At 45.8% G+C, this 20,621-nt stretch overlaps 1 protein-coding gene across 1 annotated transcript; it reads left to right on the top strand.

The window, feature by feature from the left end:
- The first annotated feature begins 6,647 nt into the window (after positions 1–6,647).
- On the top strand, positions 6,648–19,226 carry BCL2L10 (BCL2 like 10). Its single transcript, XM_034432664.3, has 2 exons — positions 6,648–7,241; positions 17,977–19,226. The coding sequence occupies exons 1-2, from the start codon at positions 6,834–6,836 to the stop codon at positions 18,106–18,108; spliced, it is 540 nt and encodes a 179-aa protein (XP_034288555.1). The 5' UTR covers positions 6,648–6,833; the 3' UTR covers positions 18,109–19,226.
- Positions 19,227–20,621: the final 1,395 nt, after the last annotated feature.

Below are 20,621 nucleotides of genomic sequence, written 5' to 3'. Positions count from 1 at the left end.
GTAGAATTAATACAATAGAATAGAGTAGAATTAATACAGTAGAATACAGTAGAATTAATACAGTACAGCAGAACAAAACAAAACAGAATAGGCTCTATTTGGCCAAGTGTGATTAGACACACAAGGAATTTGTCTCCAGTGCAGAAGCTGTCAGTGTACATGCAAAGCAACAGACTAATAATATTATCATAATAATGAAACCAGTAAGAAGTGGTAGAGAAGATGAGAATATTAATAATAATACTACAGGCATAGATATAAGACTATGCTGTGGGAATTAAGTGTTCAGCAGGGTGATGCCTCTGATACTATATCCAGGACAAATCAATTCTGCAACTCTTCTGGGAGAGATTAGCCCAGGGGTCGGCAACCTTAAACACTCAAAAGAGCCACAAAGTTCCTAACCGGAAGCCCCCCCCCCATTCAATTCTGGAGCCGACTGGAAGTCCAGTTCCCCCACCATAGAGTCTCTTCCTAGTGTGGCGTCCTGTTTCCTCTATCTGCCCTAGCCAAAAGCCCTATCAATTGTGGAGCCAACCAACAACAGGGAGCCGCAGCAGAGGGATGAAAGAGCCACATGCGGCTCCAGAGCCGCAGGTTGCCGACCCCTGGGTTAGCCAATCTATGTCCTACACAGGTAGTCCTTGACTTAAGACCAAAGCATCTCACCATGGAGATTTCATTTCGTACACGTGAATGATACCTTTGTACATGTGAACAACTCCACCGTGCACGAACAAGAGGAAGGCTTTGTATTGGTGAAGATGCTTCCATCTGCCTTGACTATGGACTGTTTGTTGCCGTGTGAATCCCTTGGAGGAGCTAAGAATCAGTTCGGTGGCTTGGGAGACATTTGCTGCATGGTGGATCTTGATATTGTCTACCTTAAGACGATTAAGGTAACTAAGATGATTAAAGGCCTGGAGTCAAAAACATGTGAAGAATGGTTGATATGGCTAGTCTAGAGAAAAGAAAGACTAGGGGTGACGTGACACCGGTACTCCAGTATTTGAGGGACTGCCACAAGGAAGAGGGGATCAAGAAGACAAGAAACAACGGATGGAAGCTAATCAAGGAGAGAAGCAACCTGGAATTAAGGAGAAACTTCCTAACAGTGAGGACAATTAACCAGTGGAATAGCTGGCCTTCAGAAGTTGTGGGTGCTTCATCCCTGGAGGTTTTTAAGGTAAGAATGCACAGCCACCTATCTGAAATGGTATAGGGTTCCAGCTCTATTCTGATTGTACTATTGATTGTACCATTTGGAGACTATAAACTCCACATTGAGATCCTTTTGAAGAAAAGCAAGATGTCAAGGAGATAGATGATCCTCTCTCTCTCTCTCTCTCTTTTTTTTTTTTAAAAAAGGATTCTTAGTTCATTCCCCTGTGGGTGACTTAGAACATCTTTGAGATTCAACCAAGCATGGCTATGCCAGCTTAACTGTAACGAGGAGAGGTTTTATCACTCCAGCAATGGCTGGGAGATGTTAGGAAGGTGCTATAAATCACCCGTAGAGAACTGGCCTTCCTTCAGACCAAGGATACTAGAGGATCAATATAGGACCAGATGGTCTCTCAGCAGAACATTTTCTCTGGGCTTAAGGAGGAAATGCATTCCGCCCAATGGGGTATCTTCCTAGGGCACAGTAAGCTTGACAAAGGCTATTTGGAATAAACATTAGATGATGAAGGTGGAAAATGTCAGGAGGGTTTATTTTGAAAACTTGGTTTTGGAAGTCGGGGGCTGCTTCCGTGCAAAACAGATCTCTTCAATAGCTTAATGTTTGCACCTTTGATGACATCTTGTTCCTTGTACAGCTGAAAAAATGTGAATTTAAGGATGAATCACACAGCCAGGTTACGAACCGGCTAGTCCAAATTTCATCACTCCAGTCTCAAATCCCAGGACAGAAGATTGGATGAAAATAAAATAAAATAAAAATAAAATAAACACCCCCAAACCCTTCCCAAGGGTATGAATAACTGAAAAACAAAGGAGAAAACCAAGCAATTTTTCCACATCTTTGCCTCCCAGCATCTGGCGCCCTTCAAAGCGAGATGAAAGTTAAGGCATTTTATTATAAATCATCATTTATTGTAAATTATAAATGGGCGTTTGAAACCAGCTTTTCCAATTCTCTCCCCTCTCCCCCGTCCCTTTTCTCCAACCCAGCAATTTATTTCAATACTGAAATGCAAGGAACAGCTTCGGCTTTTATTAAAGATGTTGACATTGCTGATGAAAACTTGCGGGGAGGGTGGGGGGGGTCGGGGGGGGGAAGGATCCATCTATGGAGAGTTTCAATTGAAGAAAGAAAAAAATCGGTAGCCATCCTGAAAATGCTGACTTTGGAGTAAGATGACGGAAGGGGGTTAAAAATAAAAATAAAAAATCGGTTAGCTTTCCAAATCTTTTCATTTCTTTCAAAGGCTTCCAAGCTGTCCCCTGAAATCTAAAACCTTCCAAAACATTGTACAAATATGGTAATATATTTGCAACTTGTTGCATGAGAGAAAAAGCCATTCAAATATCATAAAACTGGAAGGTCGAACTAAATGGCTAGTCCATATTTTCTTTCCAGATAGATGGCTTGAATGTACAATGAAGTTAGGATTTCTAAAAAAAGAAAAGAAAAAAAAAACCTTTGGAAATATTATGCTTATAGTTTCAGTAGCAATGCAGTTGTTTGAATGACAAAGCAACCAGCACATTAAAACCTTCAATAACAGAGATATAGTATTGTGTGTGCAAGAAACACTTACTATACGTCTACCATGTTTTCCCAAAAATAAGACCCTGTCTTAAATTTTTTTGAACTCTGCTTGGCCTTATTTTCAGGGAGGTCTTATTATTTTGGGGCACTTGGAGCAAGACGGGGCTCCTCTTGCCGTCTTATCTGATTTCCAGCTCTGTCTCCTTAACCCTAACCAGAGGAAATGGTGGGGACCAGCTGCGCGTGCATTTAAATATTTTTGGAGAGGGTTTACTTTTGGCCGAGGGCTTATTTTCGGGGAAACACGGTACATTTATCTGTCCTGGAATTATGATGAACTGAACCGTAGTTTAATATTTCTGATATATCAGTAGGTGAGCCTTATAAACTGCCATAATAACTGAGAATTTGGGCGCTGTAATCCTAAAACACACTGGGAAAGTTAAAAAAAAAATCTGAATAATCCAAGGAAGCCCAAGCTTGTGTGTTTAAAAAATGATGGTGTGGTTAACTCCTGACTTTGGGGCCCTTCTGGCTAATCCCAAACTTCCTTAGCCATACATTAAATAAATTCAGTTCCCTGGGTTTAATATCTGTGTAGCTAAATAGGCTTTCAATCAAACAATTAAATATTACGGCTATAGACTAGCAGACGTAGGGCTTCCATTAACCTCACCTGGGGCTGAAATTAATAATGTTTGCACAACCTGTTGGGCCCACTGTGGTATTTGTTCACCTAAAGATTATGTCAAAGCAGTCCTATCACGGCTTGAAATAATGGCAGAATTGTCACATCTCTAGCGAAGTGGTCTTGTTTGCGCAACCCATGTCATTTGATTCCTAAATTAACCCTTGTTCCGGTTTTCTAGAACGCATCGGCCCACCTTATCAAGAGCAGCAAGAACTTGTCAACATGCTACATAGACCTGCGCACATATGTTAAGCAAGGGATGTGCAGGGGAAGAGAACAAGTCACGATGTGCCTCAGCAATGCAAATATTTGTGCCATGCCGTGGCATCACGTGCCGTTTTGACATCATCGTGGCTTGCTATGCAACCAAGATTAAAACTAGGGATCCGTGGTGCTCTCCGATCTGGGTTTGTTTTCTTGCAGATGTTTCATTACTCAAGACTAGGTAACATCTGCATGGATGTTATTCCCTAGATGGGTAGCGAAACGTCTTCAAGAAAACAAGCAAGCTCAGAGCGCATCAAGGAGCCCTTCATTTTATTTTATTTTTAAATTTTGATTTATATGCGGCCCTTCTCCGGAGACTCAGGGCAGCTTACAATGCACTAAGCAATAGCCTTCATTCTTTTGTATATTTATACAAAGTCAGCTTATTGCCCCCACAAACTAGGTCCTCATTTTACCTACCTTAGAAAGGATGGAAGGCTGAGCCAACCTTTAGCCTTGGCGAGATTCGAACCTGCAGTAATTGCAGGCAGCTGGTCTTAATAACAGGGTGCTTTAAACCACTGTACTACCAAGGCTCTGGGTACCTCTGAGCTACAAATATTCTCCTTTAAGGTTAAAATTAACCTAATGTAGTATGTTGCAAGTCTGGGCTTACTAAGTAACTGGGTTTACTAAGATGTGGATGACAAATTAAGGTTGTTTTGGTGTGGTGCGTGTAGAACAAACCAGCTATCTTTGGTTTCGTTTACTTTGCTGCAGTCCTAGGCCATCTTCAGGAAAGCAGAACAATTGGTGGTGACAGACCGTGGTGCAAAAATTATAAAAGCTAAAAAGTTTTAGGGTTTTTCCAGATAAGGTTTATAGTAATGGGATATCTACGCTGCTATTTCTTATTTTCTGTCTTTCTGTCATCCTCTGTAGCCGAGGGGGGCAATTGAACTGACAGCAGTTGTCCTTTAGCAACAACCGACAGAGCTACCGAGTTGTCCCCTTCTTCTGGCTGGCATTTCTCTAGAAGTAAAACTTACCTGCATTGATTTATGGGTTAGTTTTTCTTAACCCTTTGATCAACAGAGAGATTTATTTTTCTCTTCATTTAGGAAATCACACCCCCCAATGGATACGAATAAAGCAAAATAAAATAAAGCAAAAGCAAAATAAAAAATAACACCCCCACCCCACCCCAAATGAAACCTAAATTGAATAAGGAAGACCTCAAATGTGGACTCGTCTCCAAGAAGATCAGAAAAACTCCAGCTTGAACTTCTGCGGAGATACAGCATATTTGGTTTGAGCCAATTCTGTGGTGTGAATCCAAGTCATTGTAGTTTAACGTGAAGTGCAAATGCTATCAACAGTGGCTTATGCAAAAAAAAATCATGGTTAAACAGTTTACGGATCAGATATTCCAGCAAGTTCAGGAGATCAAGGAATATCGAAAGGATATTTATTTATTATTTATTAGTCCAATTTATATGCCGCCCTTCTCCGTAGACTCAGGGCGGCTTACAATGCATTATAGCAATAGCCTACATACTTTTTTGTATATACCTGCTTATTAGGGCTTTCGGACCCTCCTAAGCGGTGTTATTCTATACAAAGTTGGCTTATTGCCCCCACAATCCGGGTCCTCCGGGATATCACAGGTTGTCCCATACAAGTTGACCTTCTCAGTTGAACCAATGGATAAACCCGAGAAGCAGACTTAGATGGACTCTTGATCAATGCAGTTTAGTATGGCCTCAAGAAAAAAAATTCTGATTATCCCAGCTAACAGCCAGTGGAACAGCCTGCCACATGAATTTATCTCGGGTGCATAAGGATCTCTGAGCTGGTTGGACGCAATGACCCATAAGAAACCTCAATGGGCTTTTGAGATCAAACTGACCCCTTACAGAATCCTTCTTATGGGAAAAAAAACCCCACCTCCAGCAGTCCATTCAAGCAAATTTAGCAAGGCTGTCAAGGTTTCCCCGATTTCTCACTGCACCAAGACCCCCCCAAATGCGGACTGCAGCTCACGTTTTCCTTCAATCCAGGCTCCCCCCCTCCTCTTCGCGGGCTGCAACCCCTCCTTCCACCCAGCCCAAATGCCGCAACTGATGCAGAGCAGGGTTTCCAAAGAAGGGGGGGGGGGGAGAAAAGAAAAAGACCCCCACCACCCCACGATTTCCTGCTCAAATAAACCCAGTTCAAAATAAATAAATAAAAATAAAATAAAACCCCCCACCCTACATCCAGTTTGAAAGAAAATCGCTCTATTCCCAATTTAAGGCACCCCGTATCATGCAGGCGACGTCTAGGGAAAAAAAACTTGCATTTTAAACTTAACCCCCAACCCCCCCCCCAGAAACCCAGACAGCCTCCCCCCCCCCCACGATTTAAAGAAGAAGAAAAAAAAAAGAAAGATCTGGCTTGCAAAAAAAAAGAGGAAAAAAAAAGAAAGAGATCTGGCTTGCAAAAAAAGAGAGAGAGAGAAAAAGAAAGAGATCTGGCTTGGAAAAAAAAAGAGAAAAAAAAGAAAGATCTGGCTTGGAAAAAAAAGAGATCTGGCTTGCAAAAAGAGAGAGAGAAAAGAAAGAGATCTGGCTTGCAAAAAAAGAGAGAAAAGAAAGAGATCTGGCTTGCAAAAAGAAAAAAGAAAGAAAAAAAAGAGATCTGGCTTGCAAAAAAAGAGAGAGAAAAGAAAGAGATCTGGCTTGCAAAAAAAAAAAAAGAGAGAGAGAAAAGAGATCTGGCTTGCTGAAAAAAAAGAGAAAAAGAAGATCTGGCTTGCAAAAAGAAAGAAAGAAAGAAAAAAAAGAGATTTGGCTTGCAAAAAACAAAAACCGCAGCGCAACCCGGCTGCAGAGCGCGCGTGAGAACGCAGACAGGCGCGTGGGTTGGTTCCCCCCCCCTCCATTCCTCCCCCCCCCCACCCCCAGCTTTCCGGGGCGGCCCTTCCAACAGCCGCGTCCCTCCCCCCCCGCCCCCCCCATTTCCCCATCTTTCCCTTTCGCCCCCGCTGCAGTTCCCCCCTTCCTCCGGCGAGAGGCGGCTCGGCACTGCAGCTCCGGGCCGGGAAGGCGGAGCCGCCGAAGCCGGGCGACACGTGGGCAAACGGGGGGCGGAGGCGGCTTCTTAGGCAGCGGTGGGCAGCCGGTACTGGGCCTTGTCGGTCTCCGCCGCCGCCGCCGCCGCCGCCGGGACGAGGCGACCATGCCGGGCGCGCTGCGGGAAGAGACGGCGCAGCTGCTGGGCGACTACGTGCAGCACCGGGTGGGGGGCGCGGCGCTGCCTCCTCCGAGCCGCACAGCCGAGACGCTCCGGCGGGTGGCCGACGAGCTGGAGAGCCGCGAGCGCCTTTTCTTCCGCAACGCCTGCAGCGCCGCCGCTTTACCCGACCCGGACGATGCGGCGGCTTTGCTGGGCCGGGTAGCCACGCAGATGGAAGCCGAAGGCGGGCTGAACTGGGGCCGGGTGGTGGCGCTGGTCGTGTTCGCCGGCAACCTGGCGGCGGCGCTGGCCGAACGGGGGGCTCCGGATCACAGCGGCGCCCTGGTCGAGGCGCTGGCCGCCTACCTGGCCGAGGAGAGGCGCGACTGGCTGGAGGAGCACGGCGGCTGGGTAAGCGCGTCCTCCCGGCCGAGCCTTGCCTGCCTTCCTCCCTCCCTCTCTCCCCCTTCCCTCTTCTCTTCTCCTCCGCTCTCACCCGCTTGCGGCTCCTGCGGTCCCCCCCCCCACTTCTGCAGCCCTGCCCGCTGGAGCCGCACAAGGAGCGACGTCTGCCGACTCTTGCTTAGCTAGTCTTCTTTGGAGCCCCGCTTCCTTCCCGGCTTTTCTCTTTTTTTGGGGGGTGGGGGATCATCTACCCGCTGCCCCCCCTCCCATGGCTTTCCCCCTCCCTCCCTCTCTCCCCCTTCCCTTCTCTCACCCGGTTGCGGCTCCTGCGGTCTCTCCCCCCCCCGCCCCACTTCTGCAGCCCTCCCTGCTGGAGCCGCACAAGGAGCGACGTCTGCCGACTCTTGCTTAGCTTGTCTTCTTTGGAGCCCCGCTTCCTTCCCGGCTTTTCTCTTTTTTTGGGGGGTGGGGGATCCTCTACCCGCTGCCCCCCCTCCCATGGCTTTTTCCCCTCCCTCCTCCTGCAGCCCCCTCCCTCCTCCTGCAGCCCCCTCCCCGAGCCTGGCTGCAGCAGCCTTGACCTTGGCGCAGAAGGCTTTTCGCCGGCTGCTTAAGGATGCGCGCTCGGACGCAGAGGCTTCTTTTCCTCTCCTCCCCCCCCCACTTTCCCTCCCTCCCTCCCCTGGCTCTGTGCTGAGCTGGCGTCCCCCCCACCCCTTCCTCACCAGACCCCCCCTCCCTCCTTTCTCTCCCCCCCTCCCCAGCCCCGATGCGGAGCCCGAAGGGGGCAGAATTGCAGAGGGAAGAAGAGGGGAGGGGAGGGGAGGGGAGGCTTGACTGACGGCTGGGTGCAGCGCAGAGGCCCCGGCTGGAAAGGAAGAAAAAAAAAAAAGCATTTTTTTGTTCCCATATAAGGGAAGCAACGGCGGGCAAACCGTGAGAAGTTGCCTTAGAAAGCGCTTTCCTTGGAATCTGGGATCGGCCTCCCCTCCCCTCCCTCCCCCCTCCCGTCTCTCGCCTTCCTTCCTTCCTTCCCTCCCTTCCCCTCTCTCTCTCTCTCCTCCTTTCCCCCCTTCCTTCCTTGCTTTTTTTCATTTTTTTTTCATTTTTTTTTTTTTTTGCTTGCTACGGGCTACCGATTTGAGCCGCATTATTTATGCGGCTCACATCACGCTGCAAAAGTGAGCTTTGCCTTCAGGTTGGAGACTGGGGAGGGGGGGAAGGGGGCTGCTTTCTGGGACGAGCTGTGTGCCCCGCAGGCTGGCAGCTGATGGAGCTTTGAGAGACACCCCACTACCCAGCCACCCACCCACCCACTCCCGCCTGCCCTTGAAGCAGCCTGTGTGCCAAGGAAACCTGCAAAAGGGGGAAGGGGCTCCTAAGGAAGGGGCCCTGAAAAAGCCTGCAGAGTTGCAAACCAAACCCCCCCCCCAAATGCTCAGGTTGCCCCCCCCTCCCCTCTTTTAGAACCAATTTCTAAAACCGTTCCTCAAAAGCGCACCCGAATCTGCCTAGAATGTGGCATTGAGTTAAGGTTTCTTTGCCTTTTTCTCTTTAAGGAGTGGTGGGGGGATTTTCCTTCATTTTAAGGAAACCCCGTGTACCTCTTCCCCCTCCCCTCCCAAGCACACCCTAAGCTTTCCTGCACAATTTTGCGCTAGCTACTCTCTGGTGTGGCTTTCCCTCCGTATTATTGTGTAAGTCATGTGATTTCGTTTGCATCTGGCTTCGGGTGCATTTCAGCTATTGTGGTTTTAGCTGTCGCTCTTGGCCTGATATGCTGGCTGCCAAAGACCTGGTTAGATGCGAGTTAAGAAAACCTGGCTTAATGCAAATGAGGCTGAACCTCAGCCTCTTCTGGTTGCTTTTTTTTGGGGGAAAAGGACGGGGCCTGGGGGGGGGGAACTCTCTTCTCCGAAATTGGGGCTAACACGAAAGGCAGGACGCTTCTCAGGTCTATCCAGGTAGAGGCCACACCTGGATAGACTCTTCCAGGTCTATAATTGCTTGCCAGCAGACTTATACTTTGTCCAGCATTTCAAAATATTTACTTAACGAGAGGGATAGGTAGGTTTCCTGTGAATTTTAGTTCACAGCCAGATAATAAGACATCTGTTTAATTTTATGCTAATCTAGCCTGACGGGAAAACAGATGGCATTCTTCACACTGCCGAACCTTGAGATTAGACCCCCTATATTTTATGAACCAAGTACAGGTAGTCCTGGATTTAACAACAGTCTGTTTAGTGACCATTCAAAGTTACAACAGCCCTGAAAAAAAAAATACGACGGCCATTTTTCACACTTCATGGCCTCCCCGTGGCCATGTCCTTTACATTCGGATACCTTGACAACTGTCTCGCTTTTATGACAGTCCCAGAATCCCCCCCCCTTTTTTAAATTTGATTTATATGCCGCCCTTCTCCGGAGACTCAGGGCGGCTTATAATGTGCTCAACAATAGCCTTCATCCTTTTGTATATTTATACAAAGTCAGCTTATTGCCCCCACAAACTGGGTCCTCAATTTACCTACCTTAGAAAGGATGGAAGGCTGAGTCGACCTTGAGCCTTGGCGAGATTCGAACCTGCAGTAATTGCAGGCAGCTGGTCTTAATAACCAGCTTAATAACAGGGTGCCTTAGACCACTGTACTACCAAGGCTCTTTTGTGACTTTCTGACAAGCAAAGTCAATGGGGGGAGGGAAACCAGATTCACTGAACAACTGTGTGGCTAGTTTAACAACGCCTGCGAAAAAGTCGTAAAATAGGGCAAAAACTGTCCCTGAACAACATACATTTTGGGGCTGAATTGCGGTCGTAAGTTGAGGACTACCTGTCGCAATGAACCATGGTTTGCAAAAAGAAAGGGGAGGGGGGGAAGCCTCAATGAGTTTGTGTAACATGTTAAGCCGTGAAACAAACTGGTTTGCAAGCCCCCTGGCTGGATATGCACGTGTATTTTTGCAAAAAATGGCGCAAGGCACTTTTATGACTTTAGCACAATGCGTGAATTGGAGCCAGTGTGTAGTTAAATAGAAGGAAGGTGGGTATAATCCCAGAGTTTGGTAGGATGCACCATGGCAACTGTGGGTGTGCATGGCGTGCGTTTCTGCATCAGATGATTGTAGCTATCCTAGACCTGACCATTGGACCAAAGAGCAATTTCCTTTGCTCAAAGACAGGTCATATATATAACCGACACCCGGTGGAAAGAATTCTCCTTGAACCTGGAGACAGAAAATGCAGCTTAGATCCTTCACGTAGTATTTGCAGGTCTCCATTGGATTGATTTTTTATTTTATTTTTTTTTGGTAACCTAACCTAGACGGCATCTGGAAGTCTCGAGTTCTAGCAAGTGGATTCTTTCTCTAATGCAGAGGTCTTCAAACTTGGCAGCTTTAAGACTCGTGGACTTCAACTCCCAGAATTCTCTAGGAGAGAATTCTGGGAGCTGAAGTCCACGAGTCTTAAAGCTGCCAAGTTTGAAGACCTCTGCTCTAATGGTACTGCTAGAAATATAGTTGGGTTGTTGTTGTTGTTTTTTGCCCTGAACGTTGGAGGAATGAAAGCTTGGTTGTTCTTTTTGTGTTTAGGCAGAAAGAAAGATTTCCAGAGATTTCTCAGCCAAAATTTTGGGAACAAGGAAACATTAATGAGGACCTTCCGTGGAGGGGTTACAAGTCTTGCTTTCAGCCTTCCGTGATGGTCTGGTCCATCTTCTGGACCAGCTCAAGTTTCAGAGATTGTGAAAATGCAGTAAAATGCAGTAAAAATGGAGAGCAAGAAGGGAGTAGTAGAAACTACCTAGAGAAAAGAGTCTTGGTAGTACAGTGGTTTAAAGCACCCTGTTATTAACACAGCTGCCTGCAATTACTGCAGGTTCGAATCTTACCAGGCTCAAGGTTGACTCAGCCTTCCATCCTTTCTAAGGTGGGTAAAATGAGGACCCAGTTTGTGGGGGCAATAAGCTGACTTTGTATAAAATATACAAAAGTATGAAGGCTATTGCTTAACGCATTGTAAGCCGCCCTGAGTCTCCGGAGAAGGGCGGCATATAAATCAAATTTAAAAAAAAATGATGCTACTTAGAAAAATGTGGCTGGATCAAAAGGATGGTTGCATTTGTATCCTCTTAAGATCTAACTTCTTGAGTAAAGCAGGGGTATCTCCAAAGCCTTAGGATTGCAGTTGTGTTTCCAATATAGTCTGATTTTTTGAGGGGTCTTTGGTGCTCTCTGAGCTTGGTTGTTTTCTTGCAGATGTTTCATGACCCAATTGGGTAACATCTTCAGTGCTAGAAGGGAGTGGGTTAATTTGTGCTAACCCTTCCAGCACTGATGATGTTACCTAATTGGGTCATCAAATGTCTTCAAGAAAACCACAAAGCTCAGAGAGCACCAAGGACCCTTCCAAAAGCAGACTATTTTGGAAACACAACTGCAATCGTTTCAATCCTACAAATATTCTCCTTTATAGATAGTCTACTTTTTCTCCAAGAGGTAGACATGAAGAGATGGGTCCCCAGCTTCTGTTTTGTTATGAAACAGTTCTCTGAAATAGACTAGTAGGCTGACCCAAAATTTCCAAGATGAACACATGATGGTACACGCCTTGGAGATGAAAGAAGAAGTGGGGTAGTTCCAAGTCAACATCTAGTGTCATTGAGCTCCACCTCCCATTAGCTAATGTCTGCTTGGCTGCTGCTTTCAGGTGGTGGAAATCCATGAACTTCTGTAGAGTGGTGGGCTTTCCATTTCAGATATGGGACTGTGGTGGCAGTGGCCATTAACTTAGATGGGTTTGGAAAGGGGTTGGTCAAGGGCATGGAGAAGACTGTCTTTGGCTACTAGTTGCAACTATACATGAAGTCCAGGTTCAGAGGAGAGAATATATGAGTCCCAGCTAATGAGGAACAAAGGCTGGAGGTTCATACCAGTTCTGCTTCTGAACTCTCTGAAGATCACGGTTGGCCAACATGGGAGTCCAGTTCCTTCAATCTAATCCAGTAGAGTTTGATTTGAGTTTCTGCTGGTCAGAAACGTTCTCATGAACTTCCCATGAACCTTGCAGAGCCTGTCAGTTTCAACCAAGGAGTTGTCTTCATGTCAAGGTTTAGAATATATTATTCATAGTAAACTGAGGTAAACGGGAATAGCAGGCCGTTCTGGTAGGTTTTCATGGTTTACCTAGTGAGATTTTTGCTTTGTTCCTTATGGGTGGCAAAGATTGGGTAGTTGTGTTGCCAAATCTCTCAATCAAAACTGGTCCAAGAACTACAGTGCAGAAACTCTCCTAAACTATGAGTTTCCCTAGCCTAATAATGTCTTTCCATCTGTTAGCTTCACACGCCAAGCCATGGTTGATTGACTAAGCCACGATTCAACCAGAACAAAGCTACAGAATCCGCTGGCCAGCGGAGTACCTCAATTCACATGGTCCACAACCCAACCTTAAGATGGTTGTGGCTTAGAACCCAGTTCCTGATATTCTGGCCATGGCTGATTCGAGAAACCCTCTTTAGAAACTCAAGGGCAATTCCAGGAACTTGGTTGTTCTTGCAAACTTTAATTGGACTTTCCCATCCACCTACTTGAAATAGATTACTGCCAACAAAAGCCTTTGTTTTGTCTCTGATATAATCAGAACTAGGGAGAATTTTTTGCATTCTTAAGCGCTTGGCACTTTTCCAGCCCTTGCCAGATAGCTTGTGAAGTCTAGCCCATTTCTATATCCTTTCTTGATAAGAAGATTGTTGCAGTGTAGCTAGGAACCCGTTGAGATACTCAGTAACCCAGTTGCTGGATAGCTGCCAGCAAAATAGCCCTTGTATTTATTATTATTATTTTATTGTACTGCATGGATCAGCCCATCCCAACTTGTTGGCCAGGCGGCCTCGGAAAGTTACGAGTTGTAGTCGGACACACCTGCAGGCCAACTCGGATGAGGAAAGTTATTGCTAACAGCAGAAGAAACTTGTCCTTGGCTAATCTTTTAGGTCAGCCGCAACAAAAGGATAACTCCTTTCCCCCCCCTTGCATCTGGCCCAGCTTGAAGGTTATAGAAACTTCCCTCTGTGTATATTACCAGCTCGTTCTCTTCCCCAGCTACTCCCCAGTGTAGGATTTCTTATAGCTCTGCAAAATCCAATCCCAGCTATTGTTGAGTGGGTGCGGGTATAAACCTTTGCCAGGAATGTGAATAATCAACTTCAAAGCAACTATTTCTTCACACAGTACTACGGGGAAAGAATACATAGAAACCTTCATTCAGTTCTCGGTTTTCAAATGGGGGGGTAGGAGAGAGAAAGTAAGTCTATTCAAAGCCACCTCTTCTGTGGGCAGAAGTTTCGGTCGTCTCCCTCCCTTCTCCCGGACCTTTGCGATCATATTCTGCATTTAACTGGTGCCCACAGGCTGCATCAAAGGTTTAAACCGGACAAAAGTGCATTTTTCTAACCCATGAAAGGTGAAATCAGAAGCTTGCTCCCCAGGTAGGCCCAAAGATCGTCTTGTGAAGGCTAGCCATTAAGGCTGCTGGCCGTAAGATTTTTTTTTTTTCTTTCCCCACCTACATAATTTGAGAATGAGAACATGTGTGTGAACTTGAGTGTGAATCACATGTCTGGCTACAGATGTCTGGAAGCCCAGCATTCTTTTCAAGGTTGGGACATTTGCCTCGTGTGACTTCTGCACGCGATGGGGCATGCGGTGGAGTTTTACTGCAAGGAAATCCGTAATAAAATTATTTTCAGAGATTTCAACTTCTCCAGGGTGTTTGAATTCTGCCAGCCACATTTAAGGGGATGCTTTTTCCCAGGAGTTGATAATAGAGATTCTATTGTAGAATAGAATATTGTATATTATATGGTATAATGGAATAGAATATTGTAGAACAGAAGGGACGTGGTGGCTCAGTGGCTAAGATGCTGAGCTTGTCGATCAGAAAGGTCGGCAGTTCAGCGGTTCGAATCCCTAGTGAGCTCCCGTGACTTGTCCCAGCTTCTGCCAACCTAGCAGGGGAATTCTAAGGAGTTGGTCCACATGTCTTAAAATTGCCAAGATTGGTCATCCCAATTTAGAAGATTAGGCAGATATTCCAGAAGACAGGTGGAAAAACAAGGAGTATAAATTACAAGGAAGTAAGTTTTGGTTGGACAAAGGAGAACATCCCAATAGAGAAAAAGGTTCATGGATGACCAAGACGACCTTGGAGATGCTGAATCTACTTTGGACATCCCTGATCTAGAACAGGGGTCTCCAACCTTGGCAACTTTAAACCTGGAGCTTTGCTGGCTGAGCGATTCTGGGAGTTGAAGTCCTCCAGGCTTAAAGTTGCCAAGGTTGGAGACCCCTGATCTAGAAGATGAGGCAGACAATTCCAGAAGGCAGGTGGGAAAGAAGGAATTTAAATCACAAGGACGTTTTGATGGGACGTAGGAGAACATCATAATAAGGGGGAAAGGTTCATGAATGAACCAGATATCTTGGAGATGGTGAATCTCCTTTGCTGCTGAAGGTTGAAGAGAGGATGGATGTTCTGTTCTAATCTTCCCAAGAGTAGTGTGTGGGCTACGGATTAAATAAAATGCTCAACCGTTGTATGGAATATGATTACCAGTCATGTAACTTTTCATCTCCTGCAACATGGAAAATAACTATTTGGTGATAAGCTTGGCAGGTCTCTGGAAGCCACTTTGCACCCCTGAGCTTCAGATTAGACACCTTTGTCTTAGATCCACCTTTCCCATCCTAGGGCCTGCCAGAAGGTGTAGATACTGAAACTAGGAATTCTGGGAATTATAGTTTTCCGCGTTGGAAAAAGCTTCCTCGAATAAGTAGTGGTCTCCTTGGTGTTGGGGTCTGGAAGGAGTAGATGGTAATAGAAGTCCAACTCCAGACAGTCCTCGATTTATAGCAATTCACTGAGTTCGAAGATACAACGGCACTGAAAAAAAGAGAGTTATGACCATTTTTCACACAATTGTTCCAGAATCCCCAGAATTTGGACACTTTGGTAACCGGTTCATATTTATGACGGTTGCCCAGTGCTAGGATCATGCAATTTCCCCTTTTGAGACCTTCTGACAAGCAAAGTCAATTGGGAAACCAGATTCACTTAAAACGTCTAGGGGGATTCTCAGTCATCCAGGTCATGGTTTTCCCAAAGGTGCTTTTTCAAGAGGCCACTGGGCTTTCTGGTTTTTCTTTGGAAGACATTTTGCTTCTCATCCAAGAAGCTTCTTCCGCTCTGGCTGAATGGTGGAGAATTTATTTAGTCACAACTGAAGAAGCTTCTTGGATGAGAAGTGAAAAGTCTTCAAAGAAAAACCAGAAAGTCCAGTGGCCTCTTAACCACCGGGTGACTAACTTAACAACTGCGGTGACTCACTCAACAGCTGTGGCAAGAAAGGCCGTAAAATAGGGCAAAGCTCACATAACCGTCTCACTTAGCAACAGAAATGTTGGGCTCAATTGTCCTAAGTTGAGGACTACTGTGTTTCCCTGAAAATAAGACCCTGTCTTATATTTTTTGAACCCCAAAATAAGTGCTTGGCCTTATTTTCGGGGAGGTCTTATTATTTTGGGGCGCATGGAGCAAGATGGGGCTCCTCTTGATTTCCAGCGCTACGTTTAAATATTTTCGGGGTTTTTTTTTCATCCAGAGCTTGTATCCCAAATATCGGGGCAAAACTCTGCAAGCCTTTTGGCCTTAAGGAATCACTGCAAAGACGGGTCATTAAGTGAAACTGATGGAAATAGACGTTCTGTCTCGCTTAATTTCTTTTAGGGCCTCCATTTCCCTTCTCCGCCGTAAACCCTCTCTCCTGTTTTAACTGCTCTCCCATTAACGCTTCCATCTTAGCAGAGACCCAAGTGGCAGCAACTTAATAGCAAGATGGGGCTGGTTTGGGGGGAAAAAAAACCCTTAATTTTTTTAAGAGAAGAGGGAAAGAATACCTATTCCATTCTCCACCTTCTTGATTTGGGGGCATTGCCTATTTTTTTTTTAATTTAATTATTATTATTTTTTTGCTTCCGGAATTCCTCAGACACCTTTGCCCCAGTAGTTCTGAATGGCAACTCTGGCCTTTTTTTTTTTTTTTTTTTTGCTTCTCCGGCTCAAAAGAGGGCGAATTGGCAACGCCTGGAAGCTGCCCACCTGAATGCTAATCATCCGAGAACGGTCGGCACGCTGCTGGCAAAATGCATCAGCTGACATCCAGCCTCCCTCCCGTCTCTCTCCCCCTGTTTGCCCAAAATTAAAGTGGTAAGAGAACAAAGTTCCGAAAGAAATTAAGGGTAGGACCAATTTGCATAGACATCTGTCAGATAGGAGTTCAAACATGGCCATCTGGAGTCATATCCCTTGTCATTCTTGATTATTCTGAATAAAGAGGCGGCCCCCGCAGCTGCTGGTTCGTTTCTGGCACCCAAACAGGCTAAGAACGGCGCAAGTACATAACAATGATGCTCGGTTTTGTGTGAATGGGATGCCGTCTTCCTGAGTGGGGTATGGGCAGCCGCGTTCTTAATGCGAGCACAATAGCGCAATCCTCGTGTGTGTGTATTTTTTTCCTGTAGCTGATGGTACAGCCATCCATCCTTGTTGGCAAGGTCTGTCCCTGTTTTCTTGATCAGACTTTTAAAAAAATGCTTCTTCATATTCAGCTACTTTAATGGGTGTTCCTGATCTCTTGCTTACACTTATTTTGGAAATGTCTTGAGGTAGCAAAGAGCTGACGTTGGAAGCATCTCTAATACCAGCGGTGGGCTTCAAAAATTTTAGCAAGGGGTTCTCTGCCCAGTTGCTGGGTGCGTGTGGCCATGGTGGGTGTGGCCTAGTCGGCCTCCTGCACCACAGTGGTGGTGGGGGGGCGGGGCGTTTTTGCCCTCCCCGGGCTCCGGTGGCTTTTCTTTAGCCTCCGGGAGGGCGAAAACGGCCTCCACAGGCTTTGGAGGCCAGAAACAGGCCCGTTTCCGGTCTTCTCGAACTTCCGGTAGGCCCGTTTTTCACCCTCCCCGAGCCTCCGTGCGCGCCCTGCACTTACCTGCATTCAAAATGGGCCTCATGGGGACTCCTGGGAGGGGCGGGGTGGGCGGGGCCAGCCAGGAGTGGGATTTGGGGGTTCTCCGAACTGCACAGAATCTTAGCTGGAGGTTCTTACGAACCCCTACGAACCCTCAACAGCCTTCCCCTGTCTAATGCCATCAGCCGTGTTGGTTCCAGATCTACAGATCTTTATTTGTCAGCTCACTTTGGGGCCTTTTTAATTTCCTTTCTAATTTAAGACTGGCATATCTCACTGTATTATGTCTTTTCCCACTGGAAGTCTCCTTTGCATCCATATGAAGGCTAGCTCGCTTTTTCTCACCTGGTGTCGTCCATGTCCATTGGACCCAGGGCCGGATTTAGATGAAAAGAGGCCCTAGGCTATTCCACTTAGGAGGCCCTTTCACCTATAGTGAAAGTGTAATTTTAATTTTGCTAACAATTTGAATGTAGGCCCCTCTTGATCTTGAGGCCCTAGGCTGAAGCCTAGTTAGCCTATAGGAAAATCCGGCACTGATTGGACCAACTCTCGCCATACTTGGCTATCATGGTGAGATGGAATTCTAGAACATTTGATGGGTTGCAAATTGTGGGTTATCTGCAAATTACCTGGCTTGCCTTGAAGCGGACGGCGGTCAAACATCAAATGGACCTGACTCACGAGGTTGTTTGCTATCTCTTCTCTTCCAGGATGGCTTCTACCACTTCTTCAATAAGCACGGCTCGGATGCAGCTGACCAGAACAGCACCATCAGCAATGCAATTATGGCGGCGGCAGGATTCGGCCTAGCAGGATTGGCTTTTCTCTTGGTGGTGCGATAAGACAACACACAAACAACACACAAACGCACACACACACACATCCGCGGATTTAGACTGCAGGGAGACGGGATGGGTGGGCACGCTCCTTTCTTGAAACTGCTAACGTCCCAGTGAAACGTCCATTCTATATTTCTACGACGGTCGAAGATAGAAGCCTATATATATATATATATATATATATAAATATATATTTTTAACTAGAGTTGGGGCAAAAAAATTAGTTGAGCACATCACCTCCTTCCCCCCCTCCCCAGCACGACCAATGCCTCTTTGCGCTCATCCTAAGAACTGGGCACCTTCTGGATCTTGGCGTTAGGGCTGCTGACACCACGTCACCAGTTGTTCCGGGACTTGTGAGCGTGCTGGATGTTATTGCTACTTGTTCATGGTGGGCTTGTGATGGAATCAAGTGGAAGACGTGTTTGCCTTTCTTCTTTGTGTGCGTGTGTATGGTGCGGTGGGGAGGGGAGGGGGGGGCAGGTGGGATCGTTGCCTTGTGAAATGTGAGCCAGTATTAATAAGAATGAGGGGTTTATTCTTCTTGGGGTGCAATGCAAACCATACCAAGCCACTCAATAACATAAAACTTGCAAGTTCCATGTTGCACAGAGCATTATAGCTTACGTGTTTTTGTTATAATGACATAACTCTTAAGTTACACTACAAGTATATGTCAAGAATGTTGATACCAAAACAGTCGAAGCTGCAGAACCAGTTCTTAACTGAAGTTGTTTAACTATTAAAAGAAGAAGAAGAAGAAAAATCCTTTTTAAAATTGGTATATTTGGAAGTCCATTGAAGGCTGGGATTTCTGTGGATTTCCTGTCAAATCCAGAAACTCCATATAACTTAATATATTTTTGAAGTATTTATCATTGTATAATACTGGTAGCTGGTTAACATCTATTTTTGTTAAATTCCATTTTTTTAAAAGAAAAGCTCTCCAGTTGCTTTCTTCGCTGTTATCTGTCTTATAACTTGTTTAACAGTTCTAGTTTTGGTAATTGATATACTGTGTATTGTACAAAATAGTCTTTGAGAAGTGTTCGGTGTCCTTTCCTTTAGCTTGTACAGTTTTAATATGTGAATAAACAAGTAAATATTTTTATTTTAAACAAGTTCGTGAGCAGCCTTTATGTGGAATTTCTCTCTCTCTCTCTCTCTCTCTCTCTCTCTCTCTCTCTCTCCCTCCCTCCCTCCCTCTCTTTCTCTCTCCCTCTCCCTCCCTCTCTCTCCCTCCCTCTCCCTCTCCCTCCCTCCCTCCCTCTCTTTTTCTCTCCCTCTCCCTCCCTCCCTCTCTCTATCTCTCCCTCCCTCCCTCCCTCTCTCTATCTGTCCCTCTCTCTCTCTCTCTCTCTCTCTCTCTCTCTCTCTCTCTCTCTCTCTCTCTCTCTCTCTCTCTCTCTCTCTCAAAGGCCCAAAACGCAAGTAGCACAAACATGCCTTCAGGAAAAAGCTGTTCTTGTTTTTTTGTTTGTTTTTAATGCTTTTTTTTTCTTTGCTCGAGGGGTGACGAATGCTATCGCTTCCATGTTCCAGCAAAGCAGGAGGCTGGGATGCCATCTTTGCGAATGCAAGAAAATTTTTCCTTCAAACATTTCACGTGCTTAGGTCACAATGTACTTTCTGTCTCACAAGGTGGTTTGGGAATCTTTCCTTCGGAGGAAAACCGTACAGCTCTTTGGCTGCGGTTGCGGTGGGCTGCTCCCGGTTCGCGCCGGTAGTGATGGCGGCAGGAGGCTCTGCCCAGACGTCATCAAAAACTCTCTGCGCATGTGCAGAAGTCCACACGCTACTGATAGCGAACTGGTAGCGCCGGGATTTGAATCCCGCTACTAGGTACGTTGTGATGGACACAACATTTCAAACATTTGCAGAGGTGGAGAAACAGAAATTCGGCCTACCGTAATGAATCAAGTGCAGATTTGGCAAGGGGCATAATTTGCACCGAGAGGCCGTATAAATAGTTAAGTGACAGTGAATTGAAGACTGACATTTGGATGCCTTTTGGTGTATCTCTTAGCTTGGGAGAAGTGGCGAACGTGTGCAGACACCATCTCTTTAAAGCAAAAACATAAACAGCAGGACAGGTGTTACGTTGTCTGCATTGGCTATGCAGGTTGTACACACAACTGCGAAAGTCGAGGTATATCTGATTTGGTATTGACTTTGACTGTCTATGGAGAGTAGGATCAAAAGTGAATAAGGAAGCAATTAAAGGAGCCAAGAATCTTTTGAGCACTTTCGGTTTCTATTTTTATCCCTCTGTGAAGTCCCAAGTTGGTTTTGATATATATTTTTTTTACTGTTTATAGTGAAAGAAATGCAAATTGAAGGTTATTTGGCAACCTGAAGCAGTTGGTTGGTGAATATCTTTTATCTCTCTGTATATCTATATCTACCTACCTACCTACCTACCTACCAACCATCTATTTAAGCACACATATAATCCTTAAGATGAATGGAGTTTGCAGGGCAGCTCTGATAGGATAGATCTAGAACTGGGTGTGTGT

This window comes from Pantherophis guttatus, chromosome 13, assembly GCF_059756535.1.
Source record: "Pantherophis guttatus breed Tessera chromosome 13, ASM5975653v1, whole genome shotgun sequence".
NCBI classification, from domain to species: domain Eukaryota; kingdom Metazoa; phylum Chordata; class Lepidosauria; order Squamata; family Colubridae; genus Pantherophis; species Pantherophis guttatus.
Note: the sequence above shows the minus strand (reverse complement) of the source record. Positions and strands in the feature narration are given on the sequence as shown.

Coding starts and splice junctions, on each gene's coding strand:
- BCL2L10 (XM_034432664.3), top strand. CDS start 6,834: ATGCCGGGCGCGCTGCGGGAAGAGACGGCGCAGCTGCTGGGCGACTAC. Junction 7,242..17,976: donor TGGAGGAGCACGGCGGCTGG/GTAAGCGCGTCC, acceptor CTTCTCTTCCAG/GATGGCTTCTACCACTTCTT.